Source organism: Xiphophorus hellerii, chromosome 5 (assembly GCF_003331165.1).
Source record: "Xiphophorus hellerii strain 12219 chromosome 5, Xiphophorus_hellerii-4.1, whole genome shotgun sequence".
Taxonomy (NCBI): domain Eukaryota; kingdom Metazoa; phylum Chordata; class Actinopteri; order Cyprinodontiformes; family Poeciliidae; genus Xiphophorus; species Xiphophorus hellerii.
In genome coordinates, this window is record NC_045676.1 from 6,561,185 (window position 1) to 6,579,546 (window position 18,362).

An 18,362-nucleotide genomic window follows, 5' to 3' on the forward strand; every position below is an offset into this window, starting at 1 on the left:
CCAAATTTGACCTAGACTAGATTTCTGGTCTAGTTTCTAGTGCAAATATCTTCTCATGCTCCAATTAAGAAAAACTTACTTAAGTTATTTTTCAGCAAAATATATGAGCTTGTTTTAAGTAACTAATTCCTTAATATTGATGATAAAGTTCTAGTTCCACTGGCAGATTACTTCACATATACGTGAAATTTGCCAGTGGAACTGGAACTTTTTAAAATCAATATAAAACAAGCTCATGTGTCTTTCTGAAAAGTTAGTGTTAGTTATTTCTAGTGCAAATATCTTAGTACACTTGAAATAAGACGAAACTGAACTTACAAGTGACTTTTCAGCAAGAAAAGTTCTGTCTTATTTCAAGTGCACCAAGATATTTGCACTAGAAATAAGGAAAATACTTGGTAAGATTTAGTTTTTTTGCAGTACTCTTGGGCCTGGTGTTTATAAATCTATTTAATCAGGATGTAAATTCTGTTGGCAGCTCAGACAGAAAAAAGATAAAATCTCTGGGATCGTTGTCAATAAAGTGCCTCAGATATTGTACAGTTGGAGCCGGTTCTCTGTGGAAAAAAAACAAACTGGATTGTAATAGAACCAGTAAAGAACTGGAACTACTTTGGTGGAAAATCCCAATAAATCCTCTAACCTGGTTCGGGTTCATGCTCGACTAAACAGTAACGATCCGGTCACTGTAACATCACTGAACAAGCTTATAATGTTACACAAACGTAACTGAATAAGAAATATTTTATCTCTAAAGTGCATAAATCAGCATCATGCACAGTGTTGGTTTTAGCGGTTAAGGTGAAGTGCAAAAATCGCCTGAAGATGGAAATATGAACATTCAGAAAGAAGGAAAAGTGGAAAAAAGAAATGCATTCCCTTTCCAGATGTAAAAAGTTGACAGCATCAAGATGCAAAAATCTATTTTACATACAGAGGAAAAATAATGTGACTCAAAAAGCTTTTGGCATGCAGAAAAAAATTTAAAAAATTGGCTGCAAAGGAACACCGTTACCTGGCAACGGGAACGGCGATTAACCAAAAACCTAAACACAACAACCCCACATCTGTGGCGCAAAGAGCTTCTCAGAAACATTTAACAACATAGTTTCCATTTATAAAGCTGATTTTCCCCCCAAAAAGACATAATAATGACACCCAATAAAAAAAAAATAGAAGCCAAGTTAAGAATTGAGAAAAATCATAATAGTTGTCATATTAAAAGAATAATTCAGAGTTCTGGTCCTGATATGTCGTGTTGTGTCCCATCGTTGGAGGAGGTGGAGCTGAGCAGAGTCGGTGGTTTTGTTCACTGATCCGGTGTCAAAACTTTACGTTGTTTGTGCCGCGGTGCGTCGGGCTGGCTTAGCGTCGTTTCGTGTGTAGTGTGTCTAAGATTTGCGTGTCTCTCCACCGCCCCCTGCTGGCTCATTATGTCTTCTGACACAGTTAAAGTCCTGAGTGGAAACTGGTTCACCTCCCCACTGGTGGTGCTGGAGGAGCTCCTCTCAACACAACTGGGCACAGAAAAACAGAAACAACCGTTACCCATCCATCCATCCATCCATCCATCCATCCATCCATGACTTCCCTGTTGATGGGCTAGTTACCTTAGCAACACAGATGATGCACAGTTCTACAATACGACGGCTGCGTTTTCATTGCAAATGTGAGAAAAGTTTTGTTTATATTCTGCTAATGTATAAAAAAATATATTTTTTGCAATTGCAGTGTTTTTATTGAAGAAGAAATTAAATTAAAATCACGCGTGAATAAACTTGTTCATGCTATAAGTCGTTTAAAATAATGGCAGTGCTTGATGTTAACAGTTACATGAGATAAAATCATAATTCAGCAGCTGTGCTAGCATCATCCAATCAGAAAAGACGTTGGTGTTTTATTCAGGCGCTGTAGCAGCTACGTATGCAGCATCTTGGGGAAATTGTAGTCGGCCATTTTACAAAAGAGCTATGGATTCAACAGCTTTTAATGGACTGTGCGATGCTGTGAGAGCTCTGGAGGAGCTAGCTGCGCATTGTTCGAAAAAACAAAAAACCATCATCCTCCTCCTACTTCCTGTCATCTTCTTTGTTGTTTCAACCAGTAGTAACATCTGGCTGTCGATAATGTGACTCGTGTGATGCAAAAAATGTTTGAATACAGCTAAAAAAAAAAATCACCTCATCCTACCGTAAACTTGGTGCGTTTCCAAAAAGCAAATTTATTTTCATATTTTCAATTTGCCCAATTTTATGGCTAATGCAAATACAGCTAATGTCACTCTGAACCCATTCAAGCAACGAACAAACGCTTGAAACTAATTTATGTGTAGGGGTGCCAAAACTTTCTTCAGCTGAACAGAAACAAAACTGAAGTTATTATCTTTGGACCAAAAGAGGAACGATCCAGAGTCAACACCAAGCCTTAAGTTATTACAGGTAGAAACCAGCGATCAGGCCCAAAATCTGGTGACGGACTCAAACCTGAACCTTCAGAGCCACTTAAAGACGGTTACAAAGTCAGACTTCTATCACCCAAAGAACAATTCCAGGATTATACATATATAAATAAAACAGGAAGAGGAAAAGCACAACATATTATCAATAATTGCATAGTTCAATCCAAAGGAATGTGCAACTGAGTAGGATAATAAAATATATAATATTAGATTTAATAAAAGGACTGATAATTACTTTATTATTATTATGTATTTCAGGATTAGGTCTGGCAGTCTGGCAGCACAATCCTCGTATCAGATCTCAGGGGTTATTTGTTTTGGTGCTGAAATCTAAAATTAAAATGTTTTTATGTTTTCTCTCCACCAGCAGGGGGCACCATCTCCATTTTGGCTCAAAAGTTCTTGACCTGCTTAATGCAGTTCCCGTTTTTGTGTCTGTCAATCTTTACCTTTTGAGTTTCAGTGTGTTTTATTTATTTACCAGCTCTTCTTGCTGCTGCTGCACTATAAATGTTAAACTGTAATAACTGAACCGTGAGTGCAGACGTACCCCTGTCAGATTTGCTGGGGTAAACCCGGTTGGAGGGCCTGAACTCCTCAGGAGGTGGAAGATCTTCAATGGGGTGAAAGTTGAACTTTGACTCAAAATCATCTGAGGGAAGAAAAAAATATGATAAAGGAAAATTAGATCATCAGGCTGATGATTAGATTGTTGATTAGATTCTTCCGTTGTTGCAAAAACAACGGAGGAAAACAAATGAATGACGGTGTAGTTCGCTTTACAGGAACTTTACGTGATTGACATAGACATGATAGGAACTCTACTTTGTTTACTTAGAAAGTCCAGTTCGTTTGAAGAGCCGTGAACGCAGAATCAAAGTTTGCAAAGCGAACTCTGGTCCGCCTAAAAATCTAGGTCTGGGTTCAGTTGAAGTGAACTCTGGTGTGGTTTGAATGCATATATGAACGGCAAGCGAACTGGAGACCGCTTCAAAACCAGGACGTGAACTACAGAGCAGGGCTTTGTGGGTAAATACAACCTAAATAAATGTGAGAGTTTAACGCTAAGGGGAGAAACGGCTCTTTGTCTTTTACCAAAGATCTAAAGAGAAATCCTACAACCATTAAAATCTGATGCTGCTCCATTTTTGTTAACATTGTGTGTAGAAGAAAGTTGTGCTCAGGTTCTTCAGAGGTTTTTGTGTTGTTTCCTTCAGTAGTTCTTGATGCAGCGCCCCCACATGAGAAGAGGGGTAAAGAGGTTTTTCAAAGGGTCTGAATTGTTTTACACAGTGCAGTGTGAAAGCGAACCACAGCAGCTGGGAATGTGACAAATGTTGCAACTTTAATGCCAAATTGAACTGAGTCTACCAGACTATCAGGTGTGAAAACACCCTAAGTTCAATAAGTATTTAGTGTTTTTTGCCCTTTAAGTGAGCTGGTCTCTGATGCATGCTGCTCGTAAAGGGAAGAGTTTAATTCAGATTAACTCCTTATAAGCGTGTGAACACATGCTAGTACTCTAAGAACTGTTGCTGTACTCCTGATTTGTGCAGAACAGCAGGAAACAAAAGCCTTGTTTGCATAGCTGGAGGAGGACATTTGACTATCCACGACTGTTCACCGCTGACAGCTTCAACACATCAAGATCAAACAAAACAGTTCACCAGCAGAATAACTGGTTCCATTTAGGAGACTCACATGGACCAGTAACAGCGAGTAATGAGATGATAATAAATCAAGCTCTGAATCTGAAACAAGAACCGACTGTTTTCTGATTCAGAGCTTTTTTTTTAAGGTTTTGTTGACTCTAGTGGCCTTTATTTGAAAGTAGTTTGACAGGAAAGAGGGTAATGAGAGAGAGGGAAGAGATGCAGCAAATGCCACCAGGCCGGGAACTGAACCTGCGACCACCGTCACGAGGACTAAGGCCTCAATACGTGGGTCGTGCTTTGCCCCTGCATCAGCACCCTGATTCAGAGCTTTAAAACTGATCTCAAAGATACTACAGCAAACTACAGAGAATAAAAGTCTGCAGGCTACCGTCTTATAGTGAGTTTATAAAAACTTTACCAGGAAAAAGACATAGACATGATAGACATGTCTATCAGGTCTATAGACATAGACACGTCTATCATGCCTATCACATGATAGACCCAACCCAACGGCATGGAGTGAAAACTGTGGATAAAACAGGAACCAGTTTGGTAATTTTTCAGATATGAAAAAATATATATAAATAAATCATCGATAATTATCGATAGACTGATGTAAGGGTTTCCGCCAGTGTATGAGCCTGGCGGCCTCCAGGCTCAACTTCCGCCCCCAGCAAGCTAAGCCTTCTTTGTTTATTTTTTATAGTTTTTTATACACCAGTAACAGTCGTAGCAAAAACGGGTCAGAAACTGTTTGGTGAAACTGTTGGAAGCACAGCTGGTCAGTATGTGAACGAAAACAAATGAATTAAAAGACACCAACAGGTCCAGTGTCTATTTTTTTATTCAGTGCAAACAATTTAATTAGGACAAAATAACCGAAGTGCAAAAACTTAATATTTATTTTAATTGTATTGTTTATGTTTTTTTAATGATATTTTAAGACTTTATCGTTGGTGTTTAGGTATTGTTAAAATTCTCTTCCAATGGGCGTGCCGTGGTGGCGTAGTGGTTAGCGCGACCCATATTTGGAGGCCTGGAGTCCTTGATGCGGCCGTCGCGGGTTCGACTCCCGGACCCGACGACATTTGTCGCATGTCTTCCCCCCTCTCCTTCCCTGTTTCCTATCAGCCTACTATCATGTAAGGGACACTAGAGCCCACAAAAAGACCCCCTGGAGGGGTAAAAAAAAAATTCTCTTCCAATAACACATCATTACTTAATCATATTTTCAACTTTCTGTCAACTTTGAACATTTTTTAATTCAAAAAACACAATGGGTCGTTGGATGACCGTCCTAGCGACTGTTAGCTAGTTTTCTGAGGGAAACCTTGGTTATGAAATACTTAAATCATGACGCAGCTATGTTTTGTTTCTAGATGTCATTTTATAATGTTACTTTACCCATAACATTATATAATACTTACTAAATGAACAAAGTAGATTAAATTAGTGTAATAATTTGTGCCGCTAGGTGGCGTTTGTACTCACCCATGATGGATTTGGAGGAGGGACCCGTGGAGTGGCCATTCCTGAAAGGTGGAGGAGGAGGAGGAGGTCCAGCCGGGGTCCGGGAGGATGAGGAAGACGAGACGGGTGAGGGCGAGGGGGGCGGCGGGGGTTTCACCCGGCCGTGTTGTTCTGAAACTCCAGTACTATGCCCGCGGTACGGGGGCGGCGGAGGAGCGTCTCTTCCACCATTACGAGAACTGGAAGGAGGCAACTGAGGGGCTGAGGTGAAAACACAAATTTAACTATTAGAAAGGAGCTGATGAAACTCAAATAAGTTCATAGTTTAGCTAAAAAACATGTTACTATATAATAAAATACAATAAACCAGAAACATTTCGGAAAAGACACACACAAAAAAATTCAGAAGATTGGTTGCTTAGCAACATGCGTAGCCTAGCAACATGAGGTTAAGATAGCAGTTGAGAGACCACACATGTTTAACTTTAAAAATCAAAGCCTTTAACAATACTAGATTAATTTGAAGTCAAAATATAATTGGGCTTGTACAGTTTGTAAGTAATTTTAGGGTAGTTTTCATTTTCAAAACAGTCTGAAAGCCACAATTCAAATCTTTTCACCCACTTAGATAGATATTAGAAAAAGTACATCTGATCTTTTCCCCCCAATCTCATCTACCTCAACAAAAGCTTAAAAATCAGTCTCTGTCCTCTTCTGCTCTCCTGTCAGAGATTTGACCAATTAACTTAAATGATTGACTTAACTGCACATTTGCATGTTTAAGTTTCTTTTTACAGCAGTAACAGCAAAAAAGGGCTAAAGAGACTATTTGGTAAAACGGATGGAAGCGCAGTTGGTCAGTATGTGAGAAAAAAAAAAAAGACTCCAGGTTTATTGACTGTGACAACTTCCTGTTTTTCATGCCAACATGAGACAGGTCACAGATTTAGGATTAAAAAAAAATTCTGAACACTTAAATTAGGATGAAATAACTAAAATGCAAAAACTTTATAATTATTTTAATTGCTTTGTTTTTTTATGTTGACCTTTTTTTAAGACTCTATAGTTGTTGTTTAGGTATTGTTAATCTCTTCCAATGACACATAACTACAGAGTCGTAGTCAACTTTCCTGTCAACTTTAAACATTTCCTTAAGGTTTTGTTGGCTCAAGACGCCTTTAATTCAGTTGTCAGACAGGAAGGCGGGTTATGAGAGAGAGGGAAGACATGTGGCAAAGGTCATCATACCGGGACTTGACCCTACGACAGGAATATCGAGGACTAAGGCCTCCATACATCGGCCACGGTTTTCCCTTGTGCCACCGCCGCGCCTCAACTTTAAACACTTTTTAACTCAAAAACACGACGGGCCGGTGGATGACTGCACTGGCGCCTGTTAGCTAGTTTTCTGGGAACCCTTGTGCACCCGTAGTAAATATACTTGACTTGCTGAGAAGTTGCTACCTGTTTTGCGTCCAGGTGGTTCTCTGGCTGGCGGTGGCGGTCTGCTGACCTGCTGGGAGGAAGAAGGCGGCACCGGAGGCGGTGGCGGGGCGTGGTTACGACCTTGGCCGCCGCCACCGCCGCCTCCTGAGGTCCGTTTGTTGCGTAGCGAGTTTTTTCTCTGAGGAAGCTCCGGAGCCCCACCACCGTCTACCTGCGACGGCCCGTTGGCGGTGCCGCTCGGCCTGTAGGGCGGAGGAGGCGGTGGCATCGACGAGCCGCTGCTTGGCGGTTTGCTGGAGGAATGATTAGACTTGACGTTGCTGCTTGAGGAAGAGGAGGAGGAGGAGGAAGAGCCTCTGGTGGGTGTTGGAGGAAGAACTTTGTCTCTACTGTAGGACGGACCTTTCTGGTTCGGGGTGGGAGGAGCGTTGCCACGGCTACCTTTGCTGAAGGGGGGAGGAGGCGGAGGAGCAGAGGTGCTGTGCTTCATCCCCCCGCTGGAAGAATTGTTGCCGGGGGGGCGGCTGATGTCCGGCAGCGAGGGGCGGTGGGACCGCTGGTGGTCCGATGAAGACGGCTTGTTGGCCGGGGTGGGCGAGGTGGAGCGACCGCCGGGGGGGCGAGGAGCTGCGGGTCGTGACCCCGGGGGTCGAAGGGCAGATCTGCCGACTGAACCAACAGCTGAACCATCTGGAGGACAGAGAGGAAAGGTAGAGTTCATGAAATGGAGGGATGCACTTTTTCACTACCAATACTGATACAGAGGTTTAACACTGCACAGAAAAAACACCAAATCTTGCCAAGTAATTTATTTTACTAATAAATTAGAAAATTATTATTAGTAAAATAATTTACTTTAGTAAATTATCACCAAGTATCTTTAGTCCAGTTTATACTGTTAATATTTTAGTGCACTTGAAATAAGACAAAACTAACTTAAAGGTACTAAAACATAGGAGCTTTTTTTTTAACTCAATTTATTTATATTGATGAAGATACTAATTCTATTGGGATTAGTATTTTACTTGTAACATGGAAAATTGTCTTGCTACAAGTGAAATAATCTGCCAGTGGAACTATTTTTGCTGAAAAGTTACTTGTCAGTCTGTACAGAGCTGTATCAAACTCTATAATCCAGCAGAATATTGGTAAATTACAGACTCTCATACATAAATCAGCTCTGAAAATATTAAACGAACTCCTTCAGTTTTTTTAGTTTAAAGTTGTAACAGAGCATGAAGACCTTCAATGTGATCTTTAGCTTTAATTTACACAGATTATCTGGGAAAACTCTGCGGCCTGCATAGAAAACATCAGAAATTACTTTTACCTCCAACTGGACGTAATTTTGGAACGCCTCCTTGGAAAAGCGCTCCCATTCCAACCGGGCCTCCACCTCCAAAACCGCCTCCGCCACCACCTCCGCCTCCGCCTCCACCTCCGCCTCCGCCTCCTCCAGGTTCTGGTAAAAAGAAGCAGTAAAACCCATTAAAGCTGACCAGTATTCACTGAAAGTATTCATACGAATATCAAACTCTACGATGAATATTTGCAGGTGAACAAAAACATTCAGTCAGTGTTTCCATGAATTTTGGATGACGAGATCACGAGTGGACGGCATCAGATCAGGAATGTAAGGATGCATTCAGATCCAAATTAGCCAGCCACATTTGTTTATTAGTACTCTGTTTGCATATCCAGGAAGCTTTATTGCCGGGAAGACTGTGCAGTGGAGTGCTTGTTTGGCCAAATGTGGAGCAAAGGGACCTTTAAAATGCAAGTTTCTCCTCATGTATCGAACATAAAGTGCTCCACTCTTAAGCTGCTTTGGTTCTGGATTGATTGTGGAAACTTCACATGGGTTTGTTGTTTCAGGAATCTTCGCAGGTTTATGACAGAACCGTTTTGTGAAAGAGACGTTTGACACCTTCCACCCTAATCAGATAATTATCTTTAAATCCTGCGAGATCTACTGTCCTGCAAATTTTATTTGATTCAGGTATGCAGGATCAGGAATCCATTTTAGGCTACGTTCACATACAAATGAAAACCCAAATCCTGCTTTTTCAGAACAGTCTGAACGACCCAATTCCGATCTGGTTTGAATAGAGAATTTAGCTAAACAGAAAGAGAAACCAATGCACTTGGCTACATTTACATTTTCAGGGTTGACATCTTATTTAGTAGAGATTATTAAAGTAGTTCAGGTAGTTAAATTAGTCTTTTTAAAAAGGGTAAAAAATAACAGATGACAGGATGGCTTAAGCTAAATGCTAATTTCCACACAGAACAGATCACAACTGATCAGTCAGCAAGCATGTGGAGAAATGTTAACATCGTTAGTAAATAGGTAAATGGAGTTTAAAGGGTTTTAACTATGCAGTCTCATTGCTACTCACTGTCCAGTACTGGAGCGCTGCGGTCATTGACTTCAGCGACCTTCTTCAGCTTGGCTCCTTTGCAGATGTCTGACAGCAGGGCTCCACGGCCTTTCGTCTCAGACAAATTCAGCTTCGGAGGTGTGGTGTTGGCCTGAGGAACATGTTAAAATTCACATTTTACATGATTTCAGAGTTTCATTTGGGTCTCTACAGCTTCTACAAACAACCCAGCTGGTCTCTGGCAATAAGTTCATATCTTTAGGTGTCTGAGAAACCCATCAAAAACCTCCTAACTGTTAATCACATTTCACGAGTACTGCGATGTTACCTAGCAGCCCAAGCTGAGCTCCAGCACGTTTGGTCAGCTGGTTTTACTGTGCAGCACTGTACAATGGCTGCTGAAAAAGACGACAGTTTTGTTGTAGACTTACCATCCAGAAACTGCTTGCTGCATTACTGTTGGTTGTGCAGGAGGCTCTACTTCTGCTTTTTAAAGATGCATTGTTGTATAATTTGCTGCATTTGTTTGCAGCCATTTTCACAAGAGAGTGTAAACATTAAGTTAGGGGGCGTGGCCAGAAGTAGCTTATTTGGATTTAAAGTGACATGACGCCCTAACATATCTGAAAATAGGCAGAACTGACCAGATTTCAATCTCATTATCTAAGAACAACTTTGTGCAAAAAAGCAATAAACATGTTCAAGGTAGCATAATAGGTCAGCCATAACAGTCACAATATCATATTTCAGTTTCCTTCATTGTTTCCTTGAGCGACCATTCAGGTCTTGTCGATCTGAATGGATACAAATGGGCAACTTTTTGTTTTTTCAGACTCCAAAAAATATCATATTTCCTTTTTCTTTTCCTGATAAGAGACTAAGCCAAGCAAATTTCTGAAAAACATTCCTTTAATGATTGACTGCAAGTGTGTTGTCATAGAAGAACCAGCCATAAATTCACTTTGATTGCAAGCTAGCAGTAAAAAAAAAGAAAAAATGTTAGCTCCAGTCACTCACCTGACTAAAGGTTGGGGGAGGTGGGGGTCCAGGTGGAGGGGGAGGAGGAATCGGCATCCTGTCCCTTTACTGGGAACTCTCTCTGGGGGTCAAAGGCCAATGGAGTTACTGTCTTCTTAATGACGGCATACACCGATTCTCTGGGAAACAAAAAAATACATGTTTAAACTTAAAGTTAAAGTTTAGACAATTATTCAACCCTGAAGCTGCGTTTTCCATTTCAGCAAATGTCGTTTTGCATTTGCTGAAATGGAAATCTCTTTTCAAATGCTTATAAAAGAGCATTTATAATCAGCCAATCACATCGCAGTAACTCAATGCGTTTAGCCGCCCAGGCGTGGTGAAGACACCATCTTGAAGTTTAAAGCGGGACAAAACAGGGATTTAAACCTGCAGTGTGCAACTTTTATAAATAATGATTTTTTTAAACACATTTGTTAAAAATGTCACCATGACATAACAGAATAATATGAGATAATATGTCAAAAGATCAATTTCCTCCACCTCCTCCCTGAGCTACTATAGCCATCTGACGAAATGCACCTCTCCCGACCAAAACCAGAGCCAGGCGCAAGGTCTTAGTGCTGTCAATCATACTCATGTACTGGTTAATAAATTTGCTAATGGTGGAGAAACAATGGACCATTACAGGAAATCCATTTATTTGTCATCAGTAGTCATGCTAACTAGCCTTAGCATTCATAACATGCTAAGCTAGCAGCAGCATAGCAGAGAGAAATATGGAGGAAGGAGAGGGTGATTGACAGCACCAAGAACCATCTCCTGGCTCTGACTGGTTGTTTCTAGATGGCAGAGGAGCTCAGTTCCTCAGTTTTCTCAGATTATCTGTTTCGTACCGTCACGACGTGGTGACAGTTTAAAAAAATATGTAAAGAAATGTTTATAAAAGTTACCGGTACTTTAAATAACTGAGCGTAGCATTTTAGAAACCAAAGATGTTCTGGGGTTTACATGCAATCATCTACAGGTTACAACAGGTGGTCACAAAAATAAAATAAAACAGAGCATAAGTAGAGGGGGCAAAAAAATCTTTCCGATGTCAAAAGTCAGACGTGAATGAACAGATCCTCAAGAGTAGCCTAAAATAGTTAGGCTGTATACAATTACAAAAGTCCAAACTAACAATCAGAAAAGAGAAAAAATGGATTTAAAGGGGCGGCATCACATATTTTCCCGGCAAGCCGTGCTTGCAGTAGCATAAAACTGCGTTCATTTGTTTACATTTGATTGTAAACAAACGGAGTGGATAACACAGGAACAACTACACCACTGTTTACTTTCCTGTTAATGTTACCCAGCACCCTGTATTCCCATATTTTATTCCATCCAATTCAAAGTTAATTCCAAGTAAAACAACATGGTTTGTTTGCACCTGCAAATTTGCTCACAACATGTTTACCTGTGTGCAGGTATTGCAACAAGTCACTGAACTAACACTGTAACAGGAGAGCAGCTCCGGTTACAGTGCGACAAATATATCAGTACTCTGGAAGAAACACGCTCCCATTTTTTCTAAAGAAGAAACAAGTTTACACTGACACCAAACGTCAAGCAATCTCCTCAAAACTATCAAAATAATGTTGAATAGTTAAAAAAACCAAACAGATAATGCTCTCTGCAAAACATCATATTCTGAGCATAAATATCCAGCTCAAAATGTGACCAATAAAAACACATTTCTTAGTCAAAATTTAATCAAAATTCAACAATTTGTTCCTGTTAGGTTATATTTGTGCTGCAGTGAACAATTTATCTGTAGTCACATTATACACATTATTACGACAGTGTATAAGGACCAGTGAAAATAAATTTAAAAAAGTTAATTTCTGCCAAAATACGTTCTCAGAACAATCTCAGAAAACAGAGATTAAAAAAACACTAGGAAATTTATAAGTCTCAAAAGTTTAAAATTTTCACTTTTTAAAAAAAGTTTAAAAAAAAAAAGAAAAAGAAAAATGTGGAAATTTCTGATATTAATCTCAAAAAGTCTGAGTTCCAGAAAATGTTCGACTTTTCAAACTCAGCAATGTTTCTTTTCTAGAACATTCCTGAGATTTATCTCAAAATTTCTGAAATTCTTCCAGAAATTCTTTCACTTTTCAAACTCAGGAATTTAAAAGATTTTATAGAAAAATTCGATAGTTTTTAGGCAGAAATGTCCTTTTTAATTTTCCATCTGCGGTGGCCCTCATCTACCATCATACATTATACATAAACATTCAAAGTAGCATTAATGCTAAGCTAAGCCTGTTTTACATGTACTCTTTCATTATCTTATGGAAACTGAATGCGTTTGTGACGAGTCAAATCACTTCCTGGTGCTCTTCTTTCACATTTTCTAGTCAGTGGGAACCGACCGCCATTCCAACCCCCAGGATAATAAAGCGTCTCTGTGAGGGGACTGCAAAGCATTTTCGCTCCTGCTTTTCATACCACAAAAATAATGTCATGATTCTCGTCCCACCAGCTTTACTTCCACACAAAACACAAGAGACAGACGTGAAGCAGAGTTTAGGTAACCGTGTCGCCATGGAAAAAGAAATTTATGAAAACCACAAAATTAGATTGTGGGTCATCACATAAACAAAGATGATGCATATAAAATGTTGCATTCAAATTTCTCAACGATTACCAAATGAAGACACTGGAAATGATCAACCCTGTTGTATTATTTTAAAGATTAAGGCCAAACTATCTATCTATCTATCTTAAATAGATTGATATATCTATGTATTATTTATCTATTGTTTTTATTATAAATCCTTATTATTTGGCTTGTTTTAGTCTCAGCATTATGGAAGAGGATTAGGGCCACTGGAGGAAAAAAAAAAATACATATATATAAAAAATCTGACTTTGATCTAGAAATTCTGATTTTAAAAAAGTCATAATTCAGACAGAGATTAAAACCAGAGTTCGTAGATTGAAGTCAGATTCTAGGAACACTGAAGTCAAATGGTAATTATGAGAAAAGAAATTATAATTCTGAGGAAAAGAGTCAGAATTGAGACATAAATTCAGGATTATTGCTTTAATCTCAGAATTTTGATTTTAAAAAAATCATCATTTTAAGTCAGAAATTGGAGATTAAAGTCAGAAAAACTAGCAAACATGCTAAAAACGAATAAAAACTAACTAAATTAGTCAAAATAAAACTAAAACTAAACTAAATTAAAATCCCAAAACTATTCCAACCCTGTGGTGGTGATTTAGATGCTACTTTAAATATAAACATTCAGACTTGATGAAAGTATCTAACAGAGTGATGGTGCAACATGTCTGAGGTCACTGGATCTCCCCAAACCAGTTTAGGCCTTAAACTGGTTTATGCCTGCAGCGCTGGTCCCTCCCTCACCCTGATGGAGCGTGGCTGTGGGGTTTCTCCAAGAAACGCTGCAGGAATCTCACCAGTCAAGTCCAGGCGGTGTAAACGGAAAAGCACAGCAGAAGAAACGTCGGGGTCTGGGATGGGGGCATTTTACAAACCAACTCACTCAGAGGTGTGAAAGCACTGGATTAAGTGGATTAAGATCAATCCCCTTGATCATTTCACACTTTAGAAAAGCATCTGAGGTTTGAGTCTGGCTTCAGACTTTTGACGCACAGCATACGTTATGTTAAATTTAATGTGTGGAATATCTTTCACACCTCACTAAAGACCTGATTAGAGCTGAGAACAATAGGATTAATCGTGAACAACTGATTATCAAAATCATTGTAAACTAATTTAGTAATCAGTTAATTGTTAACTGGAGTGTACATACTTGGCATTTTCTGGAAAAACAAAATATTCAGAGCAGCAAAACTGTACAAAAATATTTTTAAAATTCCTCATGTGGCATAAAAATGTTCATTATTTTAAAAAGGAACTTGGTTTATTTTAGTGATGCACAATATATCGGCATCGGCCGACATTAGTCACTTTTAACATATTGGTGTCGATCTGGTAAATAAAACCAGGCCGATATTAACAACAAATATTTGTTTTCATCTTGTTGCCATTCGTTTCTGGTCATTTTCTTTCTCAATTTGTCTAAACGGTACAGAAATATAAATATAATATTGGTAAATATAACAGCAGCATTAAAATCGGATATCAATTTTCATACCGGTGAATCCGTAGTTTATTTGCATCTTTTTTATACAATATTATAATCTTTTTATAATATTGAAGAAAAAAAGGTAAAGTGGTTTGAGAAATCTGTAGATCTTATTTCTTTAATTAAAATAATGATTAATCGTCAGAAAAATCGATTTATTGTTGTAACAATAGCTACTCATCTTCTTTATGATAAGTCCACATCATAAAAAAGCATTTATTACAAAAACAGTTACACACACTTAACATGATATTAGAAAATAGCATATTACTAAATTAGTAGTTAGTTGCAGCCCTACACTTGAATACATGTAGTTTCTCAAGATGTTTTGAATGGTGTAGGTAAAAACAAATTCCTGGATTTAGTTAATTTTTTTCCAAATGTTTGAATTTTAAATAGTTCAGATGATGGTATTGAACGCAGCTCAATATCTATCACTACAGCTATATTATCACACCGCCAAGGTAAAATCATAGAGATAAGGAGTGAAGTGGAGTCACCAACTCGGAAACTGATTATTCAAATATTCTTTGATCGGCACCTTGATGCGATGCTTAACACCCAGCCAGGACATCCTCAGTTTAGACCGCAACGTAGGTCAGGATTGTCTGCATTTATCTAGTTCAGGGGTCTCTTTAAAACCTTCACTGTAGTTTGAAATAAAACTGGACAAAAATGATAAAGGAAAAATGCAAAAATGGAGCAATGTTGTAAATTTAATGGTAACATTTTTTTTTTTTTAAAGTTTTAGCACTTTTTCATTGGTGTTTTCATGCAAAATATTTCCACAAAGAATGTAAGAAAATGCATCTCATGAAGTAATTTTTTTTTTCTGCCAATGAGTTACAAATTGTGTATTTTTAGATAATTTTCTATGACCTTTAAATGTCTAATTTCTCTGAAGAAAATGCATAAAACCAAAACACAAAAACATAATTGTTCTATAATAAGATCCTCTAAACATATTTCCTTAAGTTTTGGTTCAAAGAGCCGTGTTGTTTTTGTGGCTCTAAAAGTTGTTTTATTTGGACCAAAGGCTACAAAAAAAGGAAGGAGGAAAATCAAAAACTGTTGATTATAAATAGCTACCATTTTACATGTTGATGTCACATACATGGCAACATAATCTTATCAATTACATGCCAAACAGCATAAGTAGAGATTTTGCTCCTTCAGTAACTGTATAGCAATTGACTTTTATTATATTTATCTGTATTTAATACTATTTGAGAAATAGCAGCATCAATTAAATAATCTACATACTTGGTCTGAAGCAAGTGTGTTGGGTTCCTTAAGTGCCTAATGAATCTAATTAGCATCATACCTAAATTTACACTAGTGGCTAATGGTGCGTTTGAATTTATAATGTCCAAATTATTTAACATATTTGACTGTAAAATCATCAGCAAAAATATTTTTTTTGTACAACAGGATATAAATTCAGGCTTTACGTGGTTGGAAAGAAGTGAGTATAATTTTTTATTACTTTAGAGCAGCACTACTCTAACATATTTTTACTCAACATAAAAAGTAGTTGTCCACAAATTTACTCAAATAAGAGTAAAAGAATATTCTGTTGAAAGGTTACTGAAGTACTAAGTGGCTGATCAAAACATCTCATTTTATATTCTAAAATGCCAGACAGACTAAAAATAGCTACGTGCAAATAATTACAAAATAACCGATTTTAAGCAGAACACTTCTGCAAGTGTTTTTTTTTTTCAAGAGACAGTATATAAAATTAATACTTACAGTAGGTACTCATATACGCATAATATGAAGTGTCTAACTTGCATTATTTAGGCGTCATAAGACAGAAAACAAAATCAGAACAATAAAGAGGTCTCACTTTGTCATAAACTGTAGGTCTGTTTCTGGTGAAGTTTGATTAAAACAAGTTTGTTCTTCATCTAGTGAAGCTAATAGCAGTGGATAGAGTATCCAGAAATTTCACTCAAATATGAGTGACAATACCTCAGAAAACTATGATCCACTGCATTTACTCAAATGTAACTCAATACATGCAACTAGTTAATAAACTCTGAAATCCAGCTACACAGGAGGAAGTAGGATCAAGGAAATAAACTGAGCTACAGCGTTAAAGAATCGTTTATTTAGGCCAAAACTAGACTGATTCCCCATGTTCAATATTAACATAATATAATAAAGGGCTCACATAAACCATTTTACTAATTTAAGGATTAACAATAACAGAGGTAGAAACTAAAAGTGACAAAGTAATTTCAGAAATTAAATGCCTGCTTCTAAAAAAAAATATGTTAGATAAACTGATTTAACATCAATCCACCATTTAACGTTGATAATCAACACAGGACATCATTTTAGAGTGCTGTTCATACCCAACAAGACACCGGATACTAAAGTAAAACATACATGACCGTGGGGCAGTTACGATTTCAACACCACAGGTAAGATCCTTCGATGTAGTTGTTAAATCACTTTTAAAAAATTATTTTCATTTAACTTTTTTTCACTATTGTTTTTTATTCATAAATGACTCGACAAGAAGAATGGCAGTTAATTTTCCAAGACCGGGAATCGAACCAGGGACAGCTGCCTTGAGGAATGGTGCACACGTTCTACCACTGACCCACCTGATTCCCCACAATGACGTATTTTATATGTGAACCTTTTGCAGTATGTAACCTGCCGACTAAGTTTTCCAGAATTAAAAAACACCGAGTTCCGGGCAAGCAGAAACGTGTAATTCGTGACAGAAACTTTAGTCAGGCCGAGACAGGTTGCATAGCCGCTCCCAGACAACATACCTGGCCGAAACTCAGGAGGACTGAAGCCAAACATTTACTCACCGGAGCTTCGGTACTCTCGTCTGCCCAAACAACATGAATGGAAAGTGCTGGCGTGGCAGTCTCTCGTTGAAGCAGTATGGTAAAAATAAACAAACAAACAGAAAAAGAAACGGCTCGAGGAAGGCTGCTGGCAGGTCGCAGTAGTGTGGCTGAACGCCGCCGAAGAAATTCACAGGTTAGCCGGGGCTAATGTTAGCGACTAGCTGTTAGCATAGAGCTGTTTACTTCAAAGCTGACAGTGTCAACCCGGTTCGGCTACCTACAGTCACTGCCCGAGTAGGACACCTCTGCGTGTTGCCATATAAAACAAGCTACTGGGCCACTTTTCAATGTTTCTGGTTGTCACGGCAGACTTTACCCGCACTACTGACCTACAAGCAGAGCCATACTGTCCGCTGCTGTCGGTCCCTTCCTTCCCAGAAACCAGGAAGTGGGATGAACTGCGCAAAATGGAGGCTTTTCAGCGGAACCAGTGCCTTTAAAAAGAGTTACGACACTCTTTGAACTGGCCTTCACGGGGTCACGTGGTTCACCTTTTCTACAACACCTGAGATAAGTATAAAATTTAAAATCTTAGTGTAGAAGGTTTATTATTAAACATAACATTTAATTTCCCTTTGATTAATAAGGTATTTTTGAATTGCTCACCTATCAATTGAATTTTTTTTATTCTATTTTCATTAAAATCCCCCAAGCTAATGCTTGTTAAATGTTTTATTTATAATAAATTTGCTAACTCTTCTGGCTAACTGTTAGATTCATACTTGTAGATGTTATATTCACAAAGTTGGGTAATAATTTATTATGAAGTATTGCTACTCTTACTTGAGTAACATTTCTGGATTCTCTACCCAATGTGAGTAACTTCGCTAAATGAAGAATGGGCATGTTTTAACCAAAAAATCACCAGATAGACAAACAGTTTTTGTTAAAGTTTCATAAGTTTTTTTTTTTTTTAAAGAAATTGATTTGGGAAAAAAATA

The 18,362-nt window shown here is 38.2% G+C and overlaps 1 protein-coding gene across 2 annotated transcripts; it reads right to left on the reverse strand.

Annotated features, from left to right (window-relative positions):
- Positions 1-730: 730 nt before the first annotated feature.
- Positions 731-17,812, reverse strand: wipf2a (WAS/WASL interacting protein family, member 2a). 2 transcript variants are annotated; one of them, XM_032563398.1, is made up of 8 exons: positions 17,380-17,812; positions 10,428-10,567; positions 9,429-9,561; positions 8,360-8,491; positions 7,048-7,719; positions 5,605-5,844; positions 3,009-3,110; positions 731-1,514 (listed from the first exon to the last, which is right to left on the reverse strand). In XM_032563398.1, the coding sequence occupies exons 2-8, from the start codon at positions 10,482-10,484 to the stop codon at positions 1,474-1,476; spliced, it is 1,377 nt and encodes a 458-aa protein (XP_032419289.1). In that variant the 5' UTR covers positions 10,485-10,567; positions 17,380-17,812; the 3' UTR covers positions 731-1,473. The 2 variants fall into 2 exon arrangements, with proteins under 2 accessions (XP_032419289.1, XP_032419288.1); XM_032563397.1 differs by having other exon boundaries at positions 731-1,517.
- Positions 17,813-18,362: the final 550 nt, after the last annotated feature.

Bases quoted from the DNA above. Each gene is read 5' to 3' on its own strand.
- wipf2a (XM_032563397.1), bottom strand. From the start codon at position 10,484: ATGCCGATTCCTCCTCCCCCTCCACCTGGACCCCCACCTCCCCCAACC. The intron at 9,562-10,427 runs GTGAGTGACTGG...CATGTTCCTCAG, and splicing joins CTCCCCCAACCTTTAGTCAG to GCCAACACCACACCTCCGAA. The intron at 3,111-5,604 runs GTGAGTACAAAC...TTCTTCCCTCAG, and splicing joins CTCCTCCAAATCCATCATGG to ATGATTTTGAGTCAAAGTTC.